The sequence below is a fragment of the Paroedura picta genome, chromosome 12 (genome assembly GCF_049243985.1).
Source record: "Paroedura picta isolate Pp20150507F chromosome 12, Ppicta_v3.0, whole genome shotgun sequence".
NCBI lineage: Eukaryota > Metazoa > Chordata > Lepidosauria > Squamata > Gekkonidae > Paroedura > Paroedura picta.
In genome coordinates, this window is record NC_135380.1 from 29,730,531 (window position 1) to 29,752,550 (window position 22,020).

At 48.9% G+C, this 22,020-nt stretch overlaps 1 protein-coding gene across 2 annotated transcripts in view; it reads left to right on the forward strand.

The window, feature by feature from the left end:
* Window positions 1–22,020, forward strand: part of ENTPD2 (ectonucleoside triphosphate diphosphohydrolase 2) — a 44,803-nt gene that overhangs the window by 11,449 nt on the left and 11,334 nt on the right. Inside the window, exons 1-4 of one of the 2 annotated variants that reach the window (XM_077305644.1) lie at window positions 7,996–8,045; window positions 17,429–17,546; window positions 19,645–19,795; window positions 21,390–21,549. In XM_077305644.1, the coding sequence (XP_077161759.1) occupies window positions 17,468–17,546; window positions 19,645–19,795; window positions 21,390–21,549 (390 nt within the window). In that variant the 5' untranslated portion in view covers window positions 7,996–8,045; window positions 17,429–17,467. Of the gene's footprint in view, window positions 1–7,995; window positions 8,046–17,428; window positions 17,547–19,644; window positions 19,796–21,389; window positions 21,550–22,020 lie in introns of those variants that run through there. The other variant, XM_077305643.1, reaches the window with a different exon arrangement.

The window sequence follows — 22,020 nt, forward strand, 5'->3', positions numbered from 1 at the left end:
AAATTTGCTTTGGAATGATGGTCTTGGAGAGATTGCAGCAAGACCAAGGTGGCATGCATACAGAAAAGGGAAGTCTATATCTTCCCAGTCCCACCCCCATCAGCATTATTTTCCCTGCTGCAATTGCCTGTGATGGTTACCCCCAAGCATTCATCCCCTCTCATATTGCAAATTGCAAACCAAACATGACTTACTCATGAGTAAATATTCCCAGGGCAGAGGCTTTTCCTGGCTGCCCTGGATCCCAGAGGGCTGGCAGGAAGCTGTTTCTGGGACTCCCACAGCCCCACCTCCAGAAAACATGCAGGGGCCAAGCCAGGAGGCAGCTCACCACACCCCCCCCCCCATGCCACCAAGTTGCAATAGGTCAAGGCAACTTACTGACAACAGAGTATGTTCTAACACTGGCTCCTCTTCCACTCATCCGTCTTCTGATACTGGGAGGAAGTTGGAGACAGAGAGCTGATTCTTTTAGCCATTCCTGGCTGAGAGCTCCCTCCTTAGTGGCGCTAAACTACCAGGGTGTGCCATTCCTGGCTGAAGGCTATCTCCTATTGGAGGAATATTCCTGAGGGGGCCAATCAGGTAGGGAGTAAATTGTCTGCATGCAATTTGAGCTGATTGGCCTTCATTGACAGTGCAATTTGAGCTGATTGGCCCTCATTTGCAGAGTGCAATTTGAGCTGATTGGCCTTTTGAGCTGATTGGCCTTCATTGACAGTGCAATTTGAGCTGATTGGCCCTCATTTGCAGAGTGCAATTTGAGCTGATTGGCCTTCATTGTCAGGGAGCTTTCTCTCTCTATTGGTGATACAACCCCAGGGAGGGCCAATCAGGTAGGGAGTGAGTTGTCCATTTGAGCTTTATAATGTTTAATACGCTATGTTTAATGTGAAAATGCTAGAGGGCGTCACCCCAAGGGTCAGACATGACCCAGTGCTTGCACAGGGGATACTTTACCTTTTTTACCTTTAATGTTTAATGATGATGATAATGATGATGGAGGAAACACCAACCACAAAATGCCAGAGGAACTGTTTCTATAGAATGTCTAAAACTTGAGGAGGTAAGCTTTGGGCAGGTAAGTTTCTCTGATAGAGGAATTCCAAAGTTTCAGTGCCACAGCAATTGAAGGTTTGTTTTTATACCCTGCTTTTCCCTACCTTAAGGAATCTCGAAGCCTCCCCTTAATTTCCCCACCACAGTCACCCTGTGAGGTAGGTGAGGCTGAGAGAGCTCTGTGAGAACTGTGACTAGTCCAAGGTCATTCAGCTGGCTGCATGTGGAGGAGGGTCATAGAGTTGGACAGAACTTCCAGCATCATCAAGTCCAGGAGTGGGGAATCACAGATTAGAGACTGCCGTTCTTTAATACTACATCATACTGCTAAAATGACTCCGAAACCAAGGCTCATCCCCCTTGTATCCCAGAGGTGGGAGGGGGGGGGCACAGAGCAGAACATGTGAAGATCTTCATAATAGACTGGAATCTTGTCCTCCCACTGGCTCATTTTCATCTGAAGCAAGAGGAGGGCACTTTAACTCCTTGCTACACCTTTGTTGTAAGTAGCAGTAGAGAGTTAGGCAAGCAGCTCCTTGCTTTCCTGGCTTGAGCCTTGGTTTGCATGCAGGGAAGGATTGATGAGAAACGTGATGGGAGAGCTGTGCCAAAGCCTCTCTTGCAGACCAAGCTAAGGGCAGGAGAGGGGTATTAAGAGCCCTTTGTCCTTTGCAGAGGAAATGGCTGAAGAGGAATCCCTTGCTCATCAAGGAGAATGTCTGAGGCGTGCTTTTTGAGATGGGAAGAACCCGGGAAGCAGATTGTGCCTTAGAGGTGCCTCTTCTGCCTCATGCCAGTCTGGAGGTTTCTCTGCATGCTCTATCCCTCCTTCCCCCAGACTAGCACTTGAAGCATTCAGAATCTTCATCAATGTCACGTTTTTCTGCCCCCTCCTTTGGCTTCCAGCTGGAGCTCCCCTCTTGGCTCACTGATGTGCCTATAAATATCCCACATTTGTGTCCATGCGCCTGTTTCTCAAGGGAGAGGTCCTGAAACAAGACTATGAGGGATCAGAAGATCCTGGCTGGGGGGCCGTGGGATCTGTTACTGAAGGCCAAATGCAACCGTGGTGCTGAAGTGTTTGGTATTAGGGATGCCAGTCTCCAGGTGGGGCCTGGGGATCCCCTGGAATTACAGCTCAACTCCAGATTAAAGAGAGCAATTCCCCTGGAGAACATGGCTACTTTGGAGAGTGGACTCCATAGCATTACACTGTATTGAGATCCCTCCTTGCTTGCTCCAAATCCCACCCACTCCTGACTTCACCCCCAAAGTCGCCAGGTATTTCCTAACCCAGAGCTGGCAACACTATTTGGTACCAAGGAATGATGAGAAGGGGCTGTTTTTTTCTGTGCTTTTCTCGTTGGCTGGAAATAGAAGAAGAAGAAGAGTTGGTTCTTATATAGGTGTTCATCCTCTCTAGAATGGGCTACCTTGTTGGGAAAGACTAAACCGTTGTCTTAAAAAGCATGTCACTCATCCTAAAAGAGAAAATGTTTCAAAGGAGTTTTTCTTTTCTACCAGTGCTCCCCAGCATTTTTATTGGGGGGGGGGGGGCTAAAAAGAAATCCTGACTTTTTCAGTTTTTCTAAGCAGGCCTTCACACCTCTGCACCTAGACATGGTGAAATTCCATCCCAGGGGACCTTTTAGGACTCTTCCCCCTTGTTTGACCCTCTCCCCCAACCTGGGACTCCTCCCCCCCCCAAATTTCTAAGTGCAAAACACTCATGTTCCTGGGAAGGCAGTTGATTGGTCAGAAGTTTCTGGAGGAAACATTTATTCCCCCTTTTACTGTTCATCTTAAAAGGGAGCTGCCCCGTCCCAAGGTGACCCTGAAATGAAGTTTCCTGTCAATGCCGGACCACCTGTGCTGCCTTTGAGGACTTTCAGCCATGTCCAGTGCTCTGTCTGACTCATTTCTTGAAGGAAGTCAGTCTGGTGTAGTGGTTAAGAGCAGTAGCTTCTAATCTGGCAAGCCGGGTTTGATTCCCTGCTCCTCCACATGCAGCCAACTGGGTGACCTTGGGCCAGTCACAGTCCTGACAGAGCTGTTCTCATACAGCAGTCCGGTCAGCGCTCTCTCAACCCCACCTCCCTCACAGGATGTCTATTGTGGGGAGAGGAAGGGTGTCTGTAAGCTGTTTTGAAGAAGAGTTGGTTCTTATATGCTGCTTTTCTTTACCTGAAGGAGTCTCAGAGACTCCTTTGGGTAGTGAAAATGAAAAGCAGGGTATAAAAACCAACTCTTCTTCTTTCTCTTCTTCTACTGGATTCCTCTTGCAAGTTGGCTAGAAACCACATTTTATTTCCTGTGGTTTGCACCTTCACCTCTTCCATCTGCTTGTTTGTTTAGTCATAAACCTTTGAAACTGAATCTCTTATTTTGCAAAGTTTGCTGTGTTGCTCCCCCTCACATGCCATTCATACTCACCTACGGAGGACCCTGGAAAGGAGGCGGAGCTGGCTGTCTAGCAAGCGAGTGCTGCAAAATCCCTGCTGGGAGCTCCGTTCTCAGGCACCCGGAGGCCCAGTTCAGGGTTAAGTCTTCCCCCTTCCAGGAAAATGATGCCAAAAGCAATAGCCTGTGGCAGGGTTGGGCAAGGGACATGACATTATTTATTTATTTAGATTTGTATACCGCCCAATTCTTTGCAGCTCTGGGCAGTTTACACTGAACATTACACAACTTACATGGAACATTATACAGACTATAACATCAAAACAACTTTCAATAAAACATTAAAGATTATTTGCCCTGTTGGGAGTTTCATGAGTACAGATGGGCTACTCTTTGGCAAGGGAGGCCAAACTGTGACTCTTCAGATGTCCATGGACTACTATTAGCATACTGACAGAGGCTCATGGTCATTGTAGTCCATGGGCATCTGGAGAGCCACAGTTTGACCACCCCTGCTCTTTGGTTCCCCCCAAAAGACCACTAGTACCCCGCAAAGCAATGCCAGTTCAGAATATTTTGGCTGGTGAACCTACCTAAGCACAGTGGCTTTCTACCTGGCGGGGGTGTTTTGCACATGTTGCTCCCTATAGCTGGTGATTGCTGTCAATCCAGTGGAGACGGACACTTCAAGGCCCTTTGGCCCGGCGGGCTTCTCGTGATCCCCTGGTGTCTGCGAATGAGCACAGTCTCGGCAGTGGATCAGTGCCCTCTTCAGGGTGCCTGGCGGAGTAGTCGCTTGGTTGGCTTGGCTGCAGAGCTAGCCTCGCCCCTTTGTTCACTCTCTCAACCCCTTCCCCTGACTGTGAGGTTAAACGAGGACAAGGAACGGCTGCAGCATATGTTCTGGGAGCCTTCTTCGCAAAGGCCGTTCAGCCGCTGCCAGGATGATCCATCCCTGCACTTGGGGAGGGAAACCTGCTCTGCAGCTGATGCCAGGAAATCTTTAAAAGATCAAGACTTTGGCTGTGTAAAAAGCAAGAGGCACCATTCTAAGGAGGCCCTTTGGAATTCTCTCTGTGCCTTCTCTCTTTCAAGTGGTTTCAGTGGAGGAATGTTCTCTGCTCGGAACCCCGGCTGCCCGAGGGCTATCAATGCAGCGACGGGAGTCTGTTACACATTGTCCAGCTGGGCTGCAGGGTTTCGGAACCGATGAGTCAGTGCAATTAGCTGACCAATGCAGCCCTTTGCAGGTTGTTTTCTGGGAGAGGGCTGTTTATGTGCTAGAAGGGGTGGGTGGGTCAGAATGGCTCTGGGGGATTCAGGAGAAGCTGCCTGTTGTGTCTGTGCATGAATCCCTGCTTTCTTTCCAAACAGCTTGTGCCAGAGGTGGGAATTTTGCCCCATCTTAATGGGCCATTTGTCATGCAGCAGAATAGCTTGCTGGGGTGTGCGTGTGTGTTTCGTTTCTGTATGAATCAGTGTTCCAAGGTTGAATGTTCTGTAAGTCTCATTTGGGCATATTAATTATATACCAAGGTTGGCATCCCAAGGAAGGTCAAAGCGGTGTCCATGTAGGCTTTGATGAATGATCCGGAGAAAGCATCGAACAGAGGGAAAACATTTGAGGTTCTTGCTTCAGATTTGGAGCTCTTCTGTGGCTGCTCAGTCACATGACTGTTCAGTGTCTCCAGCGGATTCTGCTACGAACATGCCGTTCTACATATAGTGGGCCTTTTGCCAACATAGTTTGCACGTATCCTACTCACAGAGGAGGCAACAGAACAACACTTCCAAGAGGCCTTTTTCTCAAAGACAGGATTTGGCAAGCATTGTACGGATCGGAATGTCAAACCGTTTGAAATAGTGCCTCTTAGCTTTAATTTGTTGAGATCATCTCGCTCCTTTGCACTTCCTGGCTCTTCTTGGGGAAACCGGCAGGCCTACAGTTCTTGCTGGTTCTTTGTCTCTGATGATCTGAGTGTCTGTTTCCATGCAGCTTGAATCCCTGAGCTTAACAACCTTTACCTGTTCAAAATGCCTGCCTCTGCCTCTTCACCCTCCCAGTGAGAGCATGCAGACCTGTGCTAAATCAAAGAGACAACCATGGTCTGCCTCCAAGGCCTCATGCCGAAGCTCTCCTTCCCAACTGTGCTGGCTCCCCGTGATCCTTTGAAGTGGAGTGATTGGGGATGAAACCTACACCCTAGCTGCGTATTTCTACCATCTAATCATCCCACAACAGCGTAGAGCATTCATGTTAGCTAGAATTAATGCTTGACCTTCTGCTGTGCTATATGGGAGATTTCAACAGATCCCGCATTCAGCGAGGTTGTGCCCCTGTGGACAATGCTGTATAGAATCAATTACACACGTTTTCTTCCATTGTCCATTTGATTCCTCGATCCGAGCTAAATTTCTTAACTCACTGCTGTGTAAAAGAGAACTGTATTCGGATGAAAGTAAGATTCAGTTTCTTTTGACATCCCATAACCCTGATAGAATTGAACCAGTGGCAAAGTTTTTATATCTTGCCATGAGAAATCGTGAATGTATTATGTCTTACCCTAAAGCATGATCTTTGCCTTTGTTTTCTCTAGCCCTCTTGCACTTTCCTTCCTTATATTGGATCCTTTTGCACTTTCCTTCCTTATATTGTACTTTTATATGCTATTAAAGGCTTGTTGTTGTTCTTGTTGTTGGGGATGGAACCTGGACACTTTTTCCAGCAGAACTTTTCATTGGGGGCTCACAGATCTAAGAAGAGCTACTCCTGAGACTTTTTAGTTGGGCTTGTTGGTCCATGGGCGTAAAACCCTACAAGGAATGCCAGAGGCCAAGCTTGCCGGGTGTGAAAGAGTGAAGGGGTAAGGCAGAATCTGAGAGGTTTTAAGCTGTAAGAATTGTTCACCTGAGACCTTGGAGAATTGTTGCCAGTTAAGCTAGGTGGGCCAGTGGTCTGACTTGGTATGAAGAAGCATCCATCCAAAGGGAGAAAAAGAAACCAGAATTGGTCTGACAAAGAACAATAGTACACTGGAATATTAAAAATGGATCTTTTGTTGCTAGTTGCAGTTAATACAGCAGTGTGCTGATGTGTATTGAACTTGTTTTATTTTAAGAGTCCAAAAATCCTCCAAAGCTACAGGCATTTCCCTAACTGGAGTTGGCAGGCCTGCCTACAGTTAAGGAATGATTGCAGACTCTATACTGGTTTGCTGACATACTCACCAAGTTTAGGTTTATTTGGGAAGTGGTTGTAGGAGAGCCCAAACAATTCTCCCCCAGGTCTCCCCTAACTAGAGATACCAGCCTCAGGTGGGATCTGGGGATCATCTCCAGACTACAGAGACCAGTTCCCTTGGAGAACATGGATGCTTAAGAGGGTGGACTTTAGCATTGCATTCTGCTGTGATCTTTGCCCTCCCCAACCTTCAGCCTCACATCTCCAGGAGTTTCTCAATATGGATCTAGCAACCCTGCCTCCCCACCCTCTACCAGTGGGTAGGGGGGAACTGACCACCCTACCTAAGACAGTGCCATGGGAGATTCAGGAACATTTTGCCTGCTCAGGATGAGTGCGTTCTGTGTCGTCACTAACAGCCTCTGGGGTTTCAGAGAAGTGAAAGCCGTGCTTGATGCTGGTGAAGCACTTGAAGGCCAGTTCTTTGGTTAGCACTGTGGGTTTCAGTTCCTTCTTCCCTGTTAAACTGAGCAGAAAAAAGCTCTGAGATGCAAAGCAGAGCTGAGGGGGCTATTTCAAAGTTTAATAGCAGCAAGGCTTCCTCTTCCTGCGCGTAGAACTGTTCCTTCTCAGTGAGATTCTGTCACTGTTTTACCACCAGAGTGATGCACAAACTGTGCTCTGCAAGGGCCCACTTAACACATCCTAAGGGAGTTTGGTTTGAGAAATACTGTACGAAGTTACACGTTCCTGTGAGTCCAATATATCCAGCTGCAGAGGAGGCTGCCTGTGGCTTCTTTACGTATGTTGGCTTCCCCTCCTTCCAATCAGTATCTGCTGAAGCAAGTAATTCGGCTGCATTGAGTAGAGCTGGAGCATCTGTTTACTCATAATTCAGACATACAGCAGAATGACTGAGCCCCAGAGGTGGCTGCCTGTTGCATCCCTGCATGAGTTGCCTGTCAGGTGCTTGCTTCCCCTACAGCATGTGTACATGTACCCAAACTATACCAGAACTGTTCCATATCTCCATAAATCGTTCCTCACAAGGAAAATCATATAAAAAAACCTGTGTGAGTAACTTCCCTACTTTTGGGGAAGCTGCACACATGAATTTAGAATGTAATTAGAACCTAGGGTAGTAATAAGAACCATGTGTCTGTTATGCTTATCAACTTTGGTTATGTATATGACGGTTTCTTGGAAGTTTTTCACCAAGGAGTTGAGGTCCAAGTTCTCTTTCTTGTAACTTAGCTTGCAAAAATGAATTCTGTTGCATGCGGGACGGTTCCTGGAATCGAGCATTGTTTCCTTCCCTTTTTCTGTTGTATCGGGCAATCAGAGGTTCATCGTGTCTTGGGACATGGAAAAACTTTATGGGAAAGTCTGACTCCATCCCTTTGAGGTAAGCTGATTTCTCTGGAAACTCCACATATTGCTGTGAAGGATGGGCCTCATCTCTCCCAACTTTTCTGCGTGATTTGGAGGTGGGATCCAGCAGAGGTTTGGGCTATAGATGCTGAGCCTGAGAAATAGACTGATTCAGGTGGGTTGCTGTGTTGGTCTGAAGCACCAGAACAAAGTTTTGAGTCCAGTGGCACCCTTAAGACCCATCAAGTTGTATGCAAGGTATAAGAGTTCATGCGTGTATTGTATCTGAAGAAGTGTGAATGTACACGAAAGCTTATATATGTTGAATAACATTTTATGAGTCTTAAAGGTGACTCTGGACTCAGACTTTGTTCTTAAAAGTAGGCTGTCATAGCAATAGGTCCTGATTTGCTGTTTTTGGAAGTCTTTGTCCTGCAGGGTTGTAGCTGTAGTTCTCCAAGGAAATTGAGCTTAAAAATAGAACATGGTTCCCTAGGTGTGTTCAGAGATGCATTGTTTAATGTCAGATGTGTGGGGAGAATGGGTTGTCATTTGGAGGGGCGCTTTTTGCTGGATTGTTCAAAGATTACAAGAAAAGATTGTGAGCTTCTTTCAGCAACTGGCATAACCAGTGCAGATCATGGAGATATAACAGAATCACCTCTCCTCCCTGCTTCTCCTGTCATAAACTATTTTGAAAGGGACTGAAAGGCAAGGAAGTCTAAAATCCGTTCATATGCGCAAACCTATCACCATCCTATGGAATGTTCATAAACATTCTGTCTACCCGGGTTGAATGTGCTCGTAATAAGAGCTGTTCATCAACCAGCGCAGCTTCCATGAAAGAAGAAAAGATTGGGCGGAGTTTGGGAATCCACATAAGAGCCAGAGCATGACCAGTCAGTCTCCAAATCCCTAAAAGTTGTGTGAAGAGGGAATTAGTGATGGGAACTACATCAGCTAAAATTTCCTTATTCACCTGAGACTCAGTCTTGAAGGTCCCAGTCTATAGTATTTATATGGGGGAAGGGGGGAATCTTTGAATGCACCCTGCTTTTTTACTCCCTGCCAGTAGAAAACTAGCACAGCTAGGAACAATCTGAGTTATATCCTCCCTCCTTCAGTGGTACCATGTTTTTAAATTTGCTGAAGGAGCTTTAAAATTGGCATCCCCCGCATCGACCAGAACAGTACGGGGGCAGACCAGGTCCTGGCGCTTCCCCAGGGACAGCAAGTGTGGTGGGCTGCTGTGTTAATGGGCAAGTCAGAGGCACTGGGAGGGAGGATCTTGAAAATGCTCTCATGCACCTAGGCATGGATGAAAGAGGCCTCTGGCAGGGCAGGAAGGAGGAGGCATGTGGCTGGGCCAGGGAGAAAAAGCGATTGGAATTTTGTTCTTTCCAAGAGCATAAAGAGAGGAGAGGTATAGGGCCCTTGGAGGTGATAGGGCAAGGCTTGGCAAGGTGGATCCTAAGATACAGGAGTGACTGATGGAAAAGTGTGCATGGGATCCACATTAGATCCACGGGCCAGCTGGTTCTGGGAGCAGCGGCATATAATTTTGATGGCTGGATGGACAGACAGACAGACAGATAGAACTCGCCCTTAAGGACAACCCCTATCATAGCCTTTCAGCTATAAAGACACACTTCTGTGAAAGCTGGCTCTTTCAAAACATTATACACAACATGAAGACTTCCAAGACACCAGGTGGGACCTGGAGACCCCCCTGGCATTACAGCTCATCTCAAGACTAAAGAGACCAGTTCCCTGGAGAAAATTCCTGCCTTGGAGGGTGGACTCCATAGGATTAGACTCCACGGAGGTCCCTCCCTGCCCCAAATCCAGCCCACGTTGTGTAGGCTTTGCCACCTGATACCCATTTAGAGAGACATGAACCTTGATGGTCGATGTAATATAAGAGGAGCATTAAACATTGAGGACTGAAAAGACCAAAAGAAAATTACATTTGAGAGATGACCGACCCTGAGTCACTGCGGAAGACGTTAAAAGTTGAAAATGAGTTTCTAGGACCCGGGGCTCATTTTGACTCTGATTGATGCAATAAAAGCTTTGAAAGGATTTTTTCTTTGCCATCATCAGTTTGGCTCACTTTGTTACTTAACCACCAGGAATCAGGCTGCCAGGATGTTGTCTGAGATTACAATGTGTGTGTGTGTGTGTGTGTTTTTTTTTTTACTTGCTGCAATGCCCTCCTGGTGTTTCAGGCAACTTTGAAAGTATGATCCAGTCATAATTTGAGTGTGAACTGGTGAATCTCAACCGATGAGTTAAATAGCTGTGCAGCCCTGAATAAAAGCAATCTGTGAGCTGTTTTGAGTGATAAATGAATTATCCCGAGTTCTCTGCATAGTGGAGGCTCAAAGTGTTGGGAGTGTTTGACCCAACATACCTTAGAAAGAAGCCTCACCAGTCTGCCGACTCCCATGGGCAGAGCCGGGTTTCCACCCAAATTCGCTATGAACCTGGCAGGGGTGAATCTGCGACTGCCGTAACCTTGCCCTTCTTCCCTTGCTTTGCACAAAGTGTACATTCTTTTTAGATGCTGAGAAGAGCCCCTCTTGGGCACATACTCAAATGTCTATTTGTCTCCCTTGTTTTGTGTAAAGGAAAAAAGACCAAAACCCCCTACACAGTCTTTAAAAAAAACCCTTCTGAACTGCCAAATGGAGGTGAAGGAACCGGAGAAGGTGATTTCATAACATCCGAGTGGCAAGCCACTCAGCGCTGTTCAGCCAGCCTTGTCTACAAATTGGCAGGCAAAACTGAGCTCAGCCCTAGAGAGAAAATAGTTCAGCCAGCAACCTTGTGGGGAGGGGAGGGCCTTTCCATAGTGCCTCCAGCTATATACATGAGCCTTTGGCTCTGGAGGCAGTACAAGAAATTGTGGCCTCCAGGGCAGAAATAAGTTTCCTAGAGTGCCCTTTTCCAAGACACCCCTTACTTGATCCCAAGGGAGATGGAGTTCCTGCTATTTTTCTTATTTAAAAAGAGAACAGCAGGAGTCTAATCTCAGCTGAAGTATGCAGCGGCTTGGAGCAGCGAAGAAGGTCCCCATTTCAGGTCCTGCCACCAGGATGGGTTTAGCAAATGGCTTTTGACACACCACTGTGTGCCCCTGCGATATGGGGCTATTTGGTGCAAGCCCAGTAAGGATCACCAAGACGGCACACATGGAAAATGTTCTGAATACTCTCGAGGGCTGTATGCAAAGTTCACATTATTGGTTTGGACCATTTGGAGACCAAGACATATGAAGAAAGGTTGGGGGAGCTTCGTCTGTTTATCCTGGAGAGAAGAAGAGAAGAAGAAGAGTTGGTTCTTATATGCCACTTTTCCCTACCCGAAGGAGGCTCAAAGCGGCTTACAGTCGCCTTCCCTTTCCTCTCTCCACAACAGACACCCTGTGAGTTGGGTGAGGCTGAGAGAGCCCTGAGATTCCTGCTCGGTCAGAACAGTTTTATCAGTGCCGTGGCGAGCTCAAGGTCACCCAGCTGGTTGCATATGGGGGAGCGCAGAATCGAACCTGGCATGCCAGATTAGAAATCCACACTCCTAACCACTACACGAAACTGGCTCTCTGAGGAGACAACTGAGAGAGGATCTGATAACCATCTTCAAGTATGTGAAAGGCAGCCATGTAGAGGATGGAGCAGAGTTGTTCTCTTTTGCCCTGGAGGGACAGACCAGAACCAATGGGATGAAATTAATTCAAAAGAAATTCCACGTAAACATCCGGAAGAAGTTCCTGACGGTTAGAGCGGTTTCTCAGTGGAACAGGCTTCCTCAGGAGGTGGTGAATTCTCCATCTTTGGAAATTTTAAAACAGAGGCTGGAGAGTCATCTGACAGAGAGGCTAATTCTGTGAAGGCTCAAGGGGGTGGCAGGTTACAGTAGATGAGCGATTGGGATGTGAGTGTCCTGCATAGTGCAGGGGGTTGGACTAGATGACCCATGAGGTGCCTTCCAACTCTATTATTCCATGATTCTATGAGTGGCCAAAGTGCCAAATTTCTCACTGATGCTGTTTTTAGAGTATCAAGTCAACTGCTTACAAAGGGATGATGCAGCTGTATCCCTTGGAAACACAAACACAGAGAGAGAGAGAGAGAGAGACTTCTGGCGTCACGGTAGCAAAGCAGCACACAAGCTCTGACAAGAATCGGTGCTTGTTGAAGGGCTGCAGAACGCAGAGGAATGAAATCACATCTGCCGCCCTGGCACTGAAGGCTGCTTGGCAGCTGCCCACCTTTGCAGAACAATCCGTTGGCAGCCTTGAAGGGAAGGACGGATCTGCCGCTCCACAGACAAAAGCGGAGTCCAAGACCAACAAAGATTTATTCAAGGCGTGAGCTTTCAAATGCATGCACTCTTCCTCAGATCGATGAACTAACATCAGAACAGTGGAAATATAAAGCAAAAGTTAATTCTGTTAAATTAGTAAACTGCGTCACAACCTCCAAATTCAGCCATATGATGCCATATGATCATTCTTTGCTAAAACAGCCAATCCGTCCCCTTGAATCCAGTTGTAGTTCACAAAACCATTGGAGAAATAAAACTGTCGATGTTAGTGATTAACGGCCGTCACTTTACCATTTGTTGCTGGCCCCATCCATCTACACCCAAGTGTGAAAATATTACTACAAGTGAAAACACACAACAATGCAGCATCTAATGTGAACATGGAACTCTGAAGCGGCATGGTAGGGGGGGTCTGGGCTGCCTTCTCAGCTCCTACTCTTCTTTCCGCCTACATGAGGCAAAGCCACCATAGTAGTAGTAAAGGTGATGGGAGGGAGCAAAAGGAGGGCTAAGGGTGTGGGGAGTGATGTCACTTCTGGGGTGTGTCAGGGGGCGTGGCCAGCTGACATCACTTCCAGGGCTCCTCAAAGTCTGAAAAGTTATTTCAGGGGCTTCTCCGCAGTCAGAAGGTTGAAAAAGGATGATACAAGGAGTAGTAACAATCGGTCTGAGGAATGTCCCGGTCTTAAGATCGAGGCTGGTTTGAGATGTCTCCATGTGTATTCATCCCAAGCTAGCTTGATTCCTGCCCAGTGGAACTTGATCCTGAGTTGCGTAAATTCTGTTTTGGCAAAGTGCCCTACAGGGTCCCCAACCCCCGGTCCGCTGCCCGGTACCGGGCCGCAAAGGCCATCATACCGGGCCGCCAGCAGACGCGCCTGCCTCCCGCCCCTGCAGCAAGAGGGGGAGGGAAGAGGCCGGCGAGGCAGCTACGCAAACGCGCATGCGCGGAACTGCCGCGCATGCGTGTTAGCGCCACCTGGTGGCCAAAAAGAGCATGCGCAGCAATTGGGCATGTGCATTTATGAGCAACTGCGGCAGCCGGGCCGCTGGCTCTCCCCCGCCCCCGGAGACGGTCCCCAACCAGAAGAAGGTTGGGGACCGCTACAGGCAACACTGGTGTTGTGTTTGACTAGGCCTTGGGCGACCCACGTTCTAATCCATACACTCACAGAAGCTTGCCAGTTGACCTTGGGACAGCCACTTTCTCACTGCCTTACTTGCCTCAAAAGAATCAGCTTCCAGGAGCACCTTTAAGACCAACTACAGGACTGGGGCCCAGTGCTGCAGAGCCCAACCTCCAAAGCAGCCCTCTCCTCCAAGGAACTGATTTTAGTAGTCTGGAGATGAGCTGCAATTCCAGGGGATCCCCAGGTCCCACCTGGAGGCTGGCATCCCGCAGTACGATTGCGGTCTTGTTCCCCCTGCTTTACAGAACCCAGGCCAATGGCTGCACCCCAGGGCAGTCTCTGTTCCAGTAGACACTGGGGGTGGGGGGAGGAAGGCCAAAAAAGGACACAGCAAAGCTCTATCCAGATGATTCAGCTGGCTAAACAATTAGCCAATTTGGCAGAGATCAGTTTGCATTTCTTTTCTTTTTAAAGTCCTGTGTACTGGGATGAGGCTGCGTAAACAAACCCATAATGATTTCCTTTCCCCCATTGTCTGACCTGCCAATTGTGCATTCAGAACAAAATCTTCAGGGACCTTTTCTGGGAGGGTTTCTTGTTGCCCAGAACCAGGGAAATACCCTGCTGGGCTTGCAGCACTCCTGGCCAGGTCCTAACCAAGCCCCTGGAGCAAGTCTGGGGAATTCATGGAGATATGGGGGTGAAGCCGAGGGGGAGCAGAATTTGGGGAGTGGGGAACTCAGCAGGGATGTGATGCCTTAGAGCGGGGTTAGTCAACCTGTGGTCCTCCAGATGTTCATGGACTACAATTCCCATGAGCCCCTGCAAGCACAGGTTGACTACCCCTGCCTTAGAGCTTACTTTCCAAAGTTTTCTCTAAGGAGACAGGCTGCAAGGTCTCCCCCAGGCCACCCGTGGGGGATGGTGGTCTAGGGCTGCCAGATCTAGGCTGGGAAATAACTTATGGTTTGGGGATGGAGCCCGGGGAGGACAGGGACCTCAGTGGGGTGCAATGTTATAGAGTCCACCCTCCAAAGTACCCATTTTCTCTAGAGGAACTAATCTCCGCAGAGCGGGAAGGACCTGTAATTCCAGGGCATCCCTAGGTCCCCTCTGGAGGCTGGCATCCCTTGCCCTTCCTTTCCTGCTGTCGTGGAGGCTGGGAAAGGAAGTCTTGCCCCCATCCCACTCAAACCAAAATTGATGAAAGGTACCAAATGGTTCACAATCAGTTGCCAGATGTGGAATGGGGTTTCTCTGCTCTGGTGACCTTGACAGTGAAGTTTTGAAAATCCTTAGTTCTATCCTATCCTCCTTAGAATAAGGAAGAACCAATCTGGGTCCTCATTGGAGGTCTGGTTCTGCTGGTGCTGATGGCCCGGAGGCTCTGGGGCTCATGATTCCTTCCATCCACTGTGAGCTGCTGCTGCTTCTGCTGGAGCTTGGCCAGGTTGCTTTCAAAACAGCTCCTCATCTGAAAAATCTGGACTCTGCTCCAGGAGCCAGCCAAAACGTAGATGGGGTTTGCTTTGGGGGGGAGGAGGGTCGTGTGTGCCCAGTGCTGGGAAAGGCAAGGCGAATCAGATTTCATAGGTTGCGTCCAGATCACCAGCTTGATCTTTGGCAGCTGGCTGCTCCTGGCGGTTGTCAAATGCTTAAAATTTTTTAAAGAGGTTAATGTGCTTGATGGACAATTTAACAAGTGCACTGTGCTGGGGTTTAAAATGTTGGGACCCTTTGTGAGCAAACACTGAGCACTGTAAGAATTATAATGCATGCTACACAGCTCCCTAAAGGAGGGGTTCCTTTTTTTCCTGTTGGCAGGGGGTTGCGTGAACAAAAATGAAATTTACTCCCATGCCTGATCTTTGCAGACTGCCAGTAAATAAAGGCTCTATTTATAGAGCACAGCTGGTCAATCCGTAGATGGTCAAAGGCACAGGCAAGTTTGGGAACTGTGCCCTTCTTTGGCGCACTCTGTTCTCTCCAGAACTATGCATCTCCTCCCAGGTGATCTTTCCCCATCAGGCTGTCCTTTGCAGTTTTGCCGAAGAACTGGCCAAATCCCCTTTTTGCTCCCCTCCAAAGGGAAATCAGCTTGGGCTCTCGTACTTCATTTTGGAGTGACCTGTATTTCAGTGCAACTTGAAGAATACATAAAAGACCCTTCTGCACATCCTCTGAGGTACTGTCCTTGCTCCAAGATATAGCTGGTCATAATCTTGAGCATCTCTAGTCCCTCTTGGTGGCACACAGAGAGCAGAACTTGATGTTAAAGGTAAAGGTAAAGGTATCCCCTGTGCAAGCACCGGGTTATGTCTGACCCTTGGGGTGACGCCCTCTAGCGTTTTCATGGCAGACTCAATACGGGGTGGTTTGCCAGTGCCTTTCCCAGTTATGACCGTTTACCCCCAGCAAGCTGGGTACTCATTTTACCGACCTCGGAAGGATGGAAGGCTGAGTCAACCTTGAGCTGGCTGCTGGAATTGAGCTCCCAGCCTTATGGGCAAAGCTTTCAGACGGCTGCCTTGCCACTCTGCGCCACAAGAGGCTCATTAACTTGATGTTACTTGATGTTACTGGATCTTAATAACACCTGATTCCCCTTGTAATGCTAATCTGGGCAGGGAACACTTGGCAGGTAAGAAGAGGACTCTGTTTTTATGATGTGCTCTCCAGTTCTTTCATGACACATCACCAAGCTCCACGCATTCTGGAGGAGGGAGGCATTTGCAGGCAAGAAGGGGTGGATATGCCAGGGGTTAATTCCCCTCCCTCATGCCACTCCTCAGTCATCCCTTGCAAGTGCTCTGGCCACAGTCTGGGCATTCCTGTTTTCTCAAACCCAGGGGATGGATTGATGGAGGGCACGCCCCCCTCTTCCCATAGACAGGAAGGGGCCGACCCATTCACATTTGCAAACACTTCTCCCTTCAGCAGAACTCACTTCTGATTGCCAAGATTTTTCCACCTGGGGGTTTTGTGAGGCGCTTCTCTATGATGCATGGAGCTGACTGCACAAAGTGGTTTTGAGATTGGTTTCAGTGGATTATATATTCTTGACAAATGTGCACGTGCAGGTCATCCTTTCCAAAGTTGTTCCTGGAGCGGTGCCCCTTTCCCATTCTGGTCCCTTAATAACATTCATATCACACCAGGATTCCATCTTTCCAACAAGGTGCCTGCAGAAATGGAAATATGCTAATTACCTCCTCAACGGGGTTGTAGTGGTGTAATATTTATTTGCTTATTTCATTATTTTGATAGGTTGCTACCCCCAGTTCCTGCAAATGCAGCCTCTGTCTGACTCATACTTCCATCCCTCCTCCCCCCCCCCCGCCCCCACACTGCTTTATTATTTTTTAAAGGGAGATTCTGATCTTGGAGCTTCTCTGAATTTATTTGTCCTTTAAGTTCATCTACTCCAGGCTTTCTCAAATAGGGTTTCATGAAACCCTGAGGTTTCTTGACGGCCCTGGAAGGGTTTCCCAAATGGGTGGGGGCTAATTAATTTTGTATACATTTTTTAAAAATTTGTTAAGCATTTTTTGGGTGATATGACCAAATATGGTCATGTTGACCCCCTCAATGGCCTATGATAAGCCTGGAGGGGTGAGAAGGGGAGGGGCCCCGGGTGGGCATGTCCACAGCGATGCTTCCCAACCATATTCTGCACAATTGCGGCACTTCTGGGGTTTCTCGAAGCCTGAAAAATGGTTCAGGGGGTTCTCGATGGCAAAAAAGTTGAGGAAGGCTGGCGGCGTTTCTGTTGCCTCTGGGTGGAGTGGGAGGAGTCCTGCTCCCCAAGGCTTGTGGCTAAGCTTGGAGCCTTCTGCATGCACACCAAGGGTTTTGTCATTGTCTTGTGAGGCGGTTCAGTCACTCCTTGGATTTCATGCCTTGCTGGAGATCAACAGGTCAAACTAACCCCTCTCTCCTTCCTCTCTCTGCTCGAGTGTAGTATGGAATCGTCCTGGATGCTGGATCCTCCCACACTTCCATGTTTGTGTATAAATGGCCGGCAGACAAGGAGAACGACACGGGGATTGTCAGTCAGCACAGCATGTGTGATGTGAAAGGTAAGAGGGATTTTGCTGCTACTTTGGCAAAGGGAGCTGGGTTGGAAATCTGACGGGGACTGAAGGCTCTCCGTCCTTTCTCATTTCGCCGCTCTGACGAACTGGAATGGCAGGCCACAGTTCATCTTAAAAACAGATTCAGTGGAAAATAGATTCTGTGTAAGCAGAGGCAATGGCCCTGGGTCCCCGCTCTGTGGAGCTTGTGGGCCAGTAACAGTTGTTGAGATATGCCCAAATGGCCTTGCAAGTGGAAAGGAAGCCAGGAGGGACATTCGTCTGAGCCAAAGAGCTACCCCATTGTAGCAAAGAGTCAGTCCCTTTTTCAGCCACGTGTCCCCTGGGGTCTGGCAGGAGGCCCTCCTATTCCTGCTTCCGAACTAAGCTCTTCATCAGAGGCCTGTCTTTGGGTGCTCCATTGGCAGAATTGAGGAGCGCCTTTCTTGTCATGGCTCCGCCCCCACCCTATGGCACACACCTGGCACCTGCTGTGTTTTTTTTCCTATCAGTTGCTAACTGAAGCCCTGTCAGTTTCCTCGGGCCTTTGGGTAAATTGCATGCAGGTGGAATTTTGTTTTATTTTTTGGAGAGGGGATGTTTTCATCCCCATTTTGCAGCAGTTGCTGGCTCTTGTTTTAGTACCAGCAGTGTGGATTCCTGTTTCTAACACACATTAATTTAGCATCTGCATTCCCTGCGTTGTCACTGCAGGTGGGCATGTTAGGTTCAAAGGCCTGGAGGCTTTATGTCCGTTCTGTTTCTCATGGCACACAAAGGAACGCCAACAGAGCATAAGTGAATGATGGGGCTGGTTGGTTTAGCAACGTGCTTTACAAGGGGCAAACTGGTGGCACCTTTGGTGGCAGCATGAGGGTACCTGGCTCAGGGATGCGCCCTGCCGCGCCTCCCACAAAACAAAGAGGGTGGTCAGTCCCCACCCCGTCTTCCTTTGTTCCTGTCCCTTTTCCCAGGGAGTCTTAGACAAAGAACTCATCTGGGCAGTGCCAACTTAAAAGAGAATTCTCTGTAGGCAGGAGCTGGCACAGGTTGGGCAGCCGGGCACAAAAGGCCCCGATGATGATCTGAAAAACAGAATAGAATATGAAAGGGAAGAGGTAAGGAAGTCTCAACCATGCACCCTGTGCTGGGCACGCTGCCCTTCCTCAGCCAAAGGCTGGCACCGAGATCGGAAAACTGCTTCCCAAGGCCTGCCTTGGCAGCACCCAGGGGCCATTTAATCCTGACTCCGCTGCAGCTTTTGTGAAGCTGCAGATTCCACTTGCTGGGAAGGCCTGGGGCAGACTAGTGGTGGGAGAAAGCCAAGCAGTGAGAGCTGAAAACACAGATGGGTGGGGCCCACAGCTGGCAGCGGGCTTTGGTTTGGTCTGGGCATGCCAGCAATACTCCTGAGTCCTCCAGATGTGTGAATGGCCTCCGCTGAGGGCGGGGCATGGAGGCTGACTTGCTCATTAGGTTGGCAGACCACCTCCCTCCAGGGAAGGCAGAGTCCCATGCCTGGTTCTCGCTGCCACCATTTTGCCTTTGCCACAGTCCTGCCAGCTAGGCGAGGCTGTGAGAGAATGACTGCCCCCCCATCTGTTTGTGGGCTGCATGGGCATTTGAGCCGACATCTCCCTAGTTCTCTTTGGACAGCCTAACCACTAGGCAATATCGGCCCCATTGCATGTCATGCTGTGTCTTGACGGTGGCCGCTTCACACATGCAGCACCAGTTAGATTTCTGCAGTCGTCAAGTGACGAATCAGCATATATGAACCGGCTCTGTGTTTCGGAACTTCCTGGGTTTGGCCAGTCAGCCTAGATCAGGGCTAGTCAACCTGAGGTCCTCCAGATGTTCATGGACTACAATTCCCATGAGCCCCTGCCAGCAAACGCTGTCAGGGACTCTTGGGAATTGTAGTCCATGAACATCTGGAGGACCACAGGTTGACTACCCTTGGCCTAGATGACATTGCCCTTGCGTGAGCTCTGTTTCCCCGCAGAACCAGAGGATCCCAGTTTGTGGCTTGGGCCTGCTGTTACGTCCACCTCCCTCGTCCCTGCTCAAGAATGAACCTCCCCTTATCTCCTTGGATCTGCAGGAGGTGGAATCTCCAGCTACGCCGCAGACCCTCCGGCTGCTGGGAGGAGCCTGGTGGCCTGCCTTGATCGGGCGGTGAAGGACGTCCCAACGGAGAAGCACGCGATCACCCCGCTTTATCTTGGGGCCACGGCTGGCATGCGGCTGCTGAAGTGAGAACGCACAGGCTGCCTTGGTACCTTTTGGGCACGGGCAAAAGATCTCCTGAGTTAAAAGATCTCCTGAGTTAAAGATGGTGCCTGCTTTTAATACTGAGACCTTGTTCTTGTGAACTAAGAGCAGCGTCCTTGGTCTGTCTGTCCTGCCCCTCTTCAAGAGGGCCCGAACTGCTCAGTTGATTTAAGAGTACACAAGGCTCCACTACAGGATCAGACCAAAGAGCCACCTAGTCCAGCATCATGCTCCCCACAGTGGCCAATCAGATGCCTCCGTTAAGCCTGTAAGCAGGATGGCCCTCCCCCTTTCGATTGTTCCAGTATTCAAGGGAATGCTACCTCTGGTCCCATCAACCAATATCGACAGAAAAGGATGTAATAAAGTCCACCTAATCTAGGATTCTGTTTCCCACAGTTGGCAACCAGGTGCTCCTGGGAAGCTGAAAGGCAAGGCAAAAGAGTAAATGCCCCCACCCCCTTGCTGCTGATCTCTGGCTACTGTTGTTCAGAGGGAGAGTTGATCTCTGAATTTGCAGGCTGCATTCAGCCTTCTTGGCCACGACTCACTGATGGACTTATCCTCCACGGATTTCCGCCTTCCCCTTTAATGTGACCTAGCGGACCTCGCTGCATTCTACAAGTCAACCCTGTGTTCTGTTGAGCTGCACTTCCTTTTCGTCTGCCGTAATATATTACCCATCAACTGCACTGGGTGGCCAAATATTACAAGAGAGGGAGAAAAAGTTATCCCTGTGTCCACACTTGTGATTTTATAAGCCTGTAACATTTCTCCCCCTTCATGGTGGTTGGGCGGCCATACTTGTGTGTGTATTCATGCTAACAACATTCCTTAGGGTGCATTTTTGCATTGCCTGTTTAAGGTCCTGCAACAGACACCAACCACCTCTAAAGATCTGCCTGCACCTGCCCCTTTGGCAAACAGTTCTGCTCCACTCTGTAGGGACAGAAGGCCCCCTTCCTGACTGTGGTCCAGATAGCCACTAGTTGCTTTGATCTTCTGAATGGTTGCATCTGAAAGGGAATGTTCTCGTGTTTCTATTTGCCTCAGTCCTTTTAGCAGCAAGAGATGATTTTGCATGTGTGAAATGCCCTCTGCAGATCATATTCTGCAAATGGGACTGTTCTGGTACAGCTCCTATTCTTTATGAAAGGATGTGCAAAGGATTATCTTCTGGTGGATTGTACCCACCCCAAGTCAGATCTATTTCTCTGCCTCTTTAACACCCTTCCTAGCGCCAGAAACTGGATGCCTGAAGCAACTGCTTCTGGACTTCCCAATAAAGTTCAACCCCTATTTTTCTAGTGCTCTTTGGACAGTGTAGCTGAACCAGAAAGCAGGCCCCAATCTAGATTGTGTGTGTCAATAATAGCCCACTTATGGGTACCCCAGCAAGGGGCCTTGAAGGCAAGTGAGAAGCAGAGGTGGTTGGCCATCGTCTTCCTCTGCAGAGCCTTCCCTGGTGGTCTCCCTTCCAAGCACCAGCCCTGCTTAGCCTCCAGGACCTGATGAGATCTCTCTCATGCTCACATCCCTCCCCTGATCTAGATTACTGTATTCACTTTCCTACAGCCTCACTGATTCCCGGGCTTCAGACGACGTCCTTGCGGCTGTGGCCTCTACCCTTAAGAATTACCCCTTCGACTTCCGAGGAGCAAAAATACTATCTGGAGAGGACGAGGGTGTGTTTGGCTGGATCACAGCCAACTACCTTTTGGAGAACTTCATTAAGGTAAGGTGCAGTTTGTGTCTGCTCCTTCTAGGGGGCGCAAAAAGGTTGAGACGCTCACTAAGACGGGTTCTTTTCAGTGGGAATGAACCAGTGATGACCAGTCACACTTACTGGTCATAATGTGTGGGTGGGAGTGATAACAACTCCACCAGGAGCCTAAGAGATGTTTCTAGTAAAATTGTGCAAAGCAAAAGAGCTTGAGAACACAGTCACAGCTTCTAAATAAAACACCATAAAGGTGAAATTAGGCACCGAAATCTACTTTAGCCTGGTTGCTCTTGCAGTCTGCTCATCCTTGATTGGCAGGTGCATCCCTCTGTGGAAGTTTTCCCTGTGTATGCTGTGTTTGCATCAGCCACTGGAAAGTTGTCGAAAGCAGTGACTCACACCTGTACAACTGTGCGGTTAACATGTTTGGTGGGCAGGACTGTCTGTGGCCCTCTGAGCCACCGCTGTCTGCTTACTGTTCTC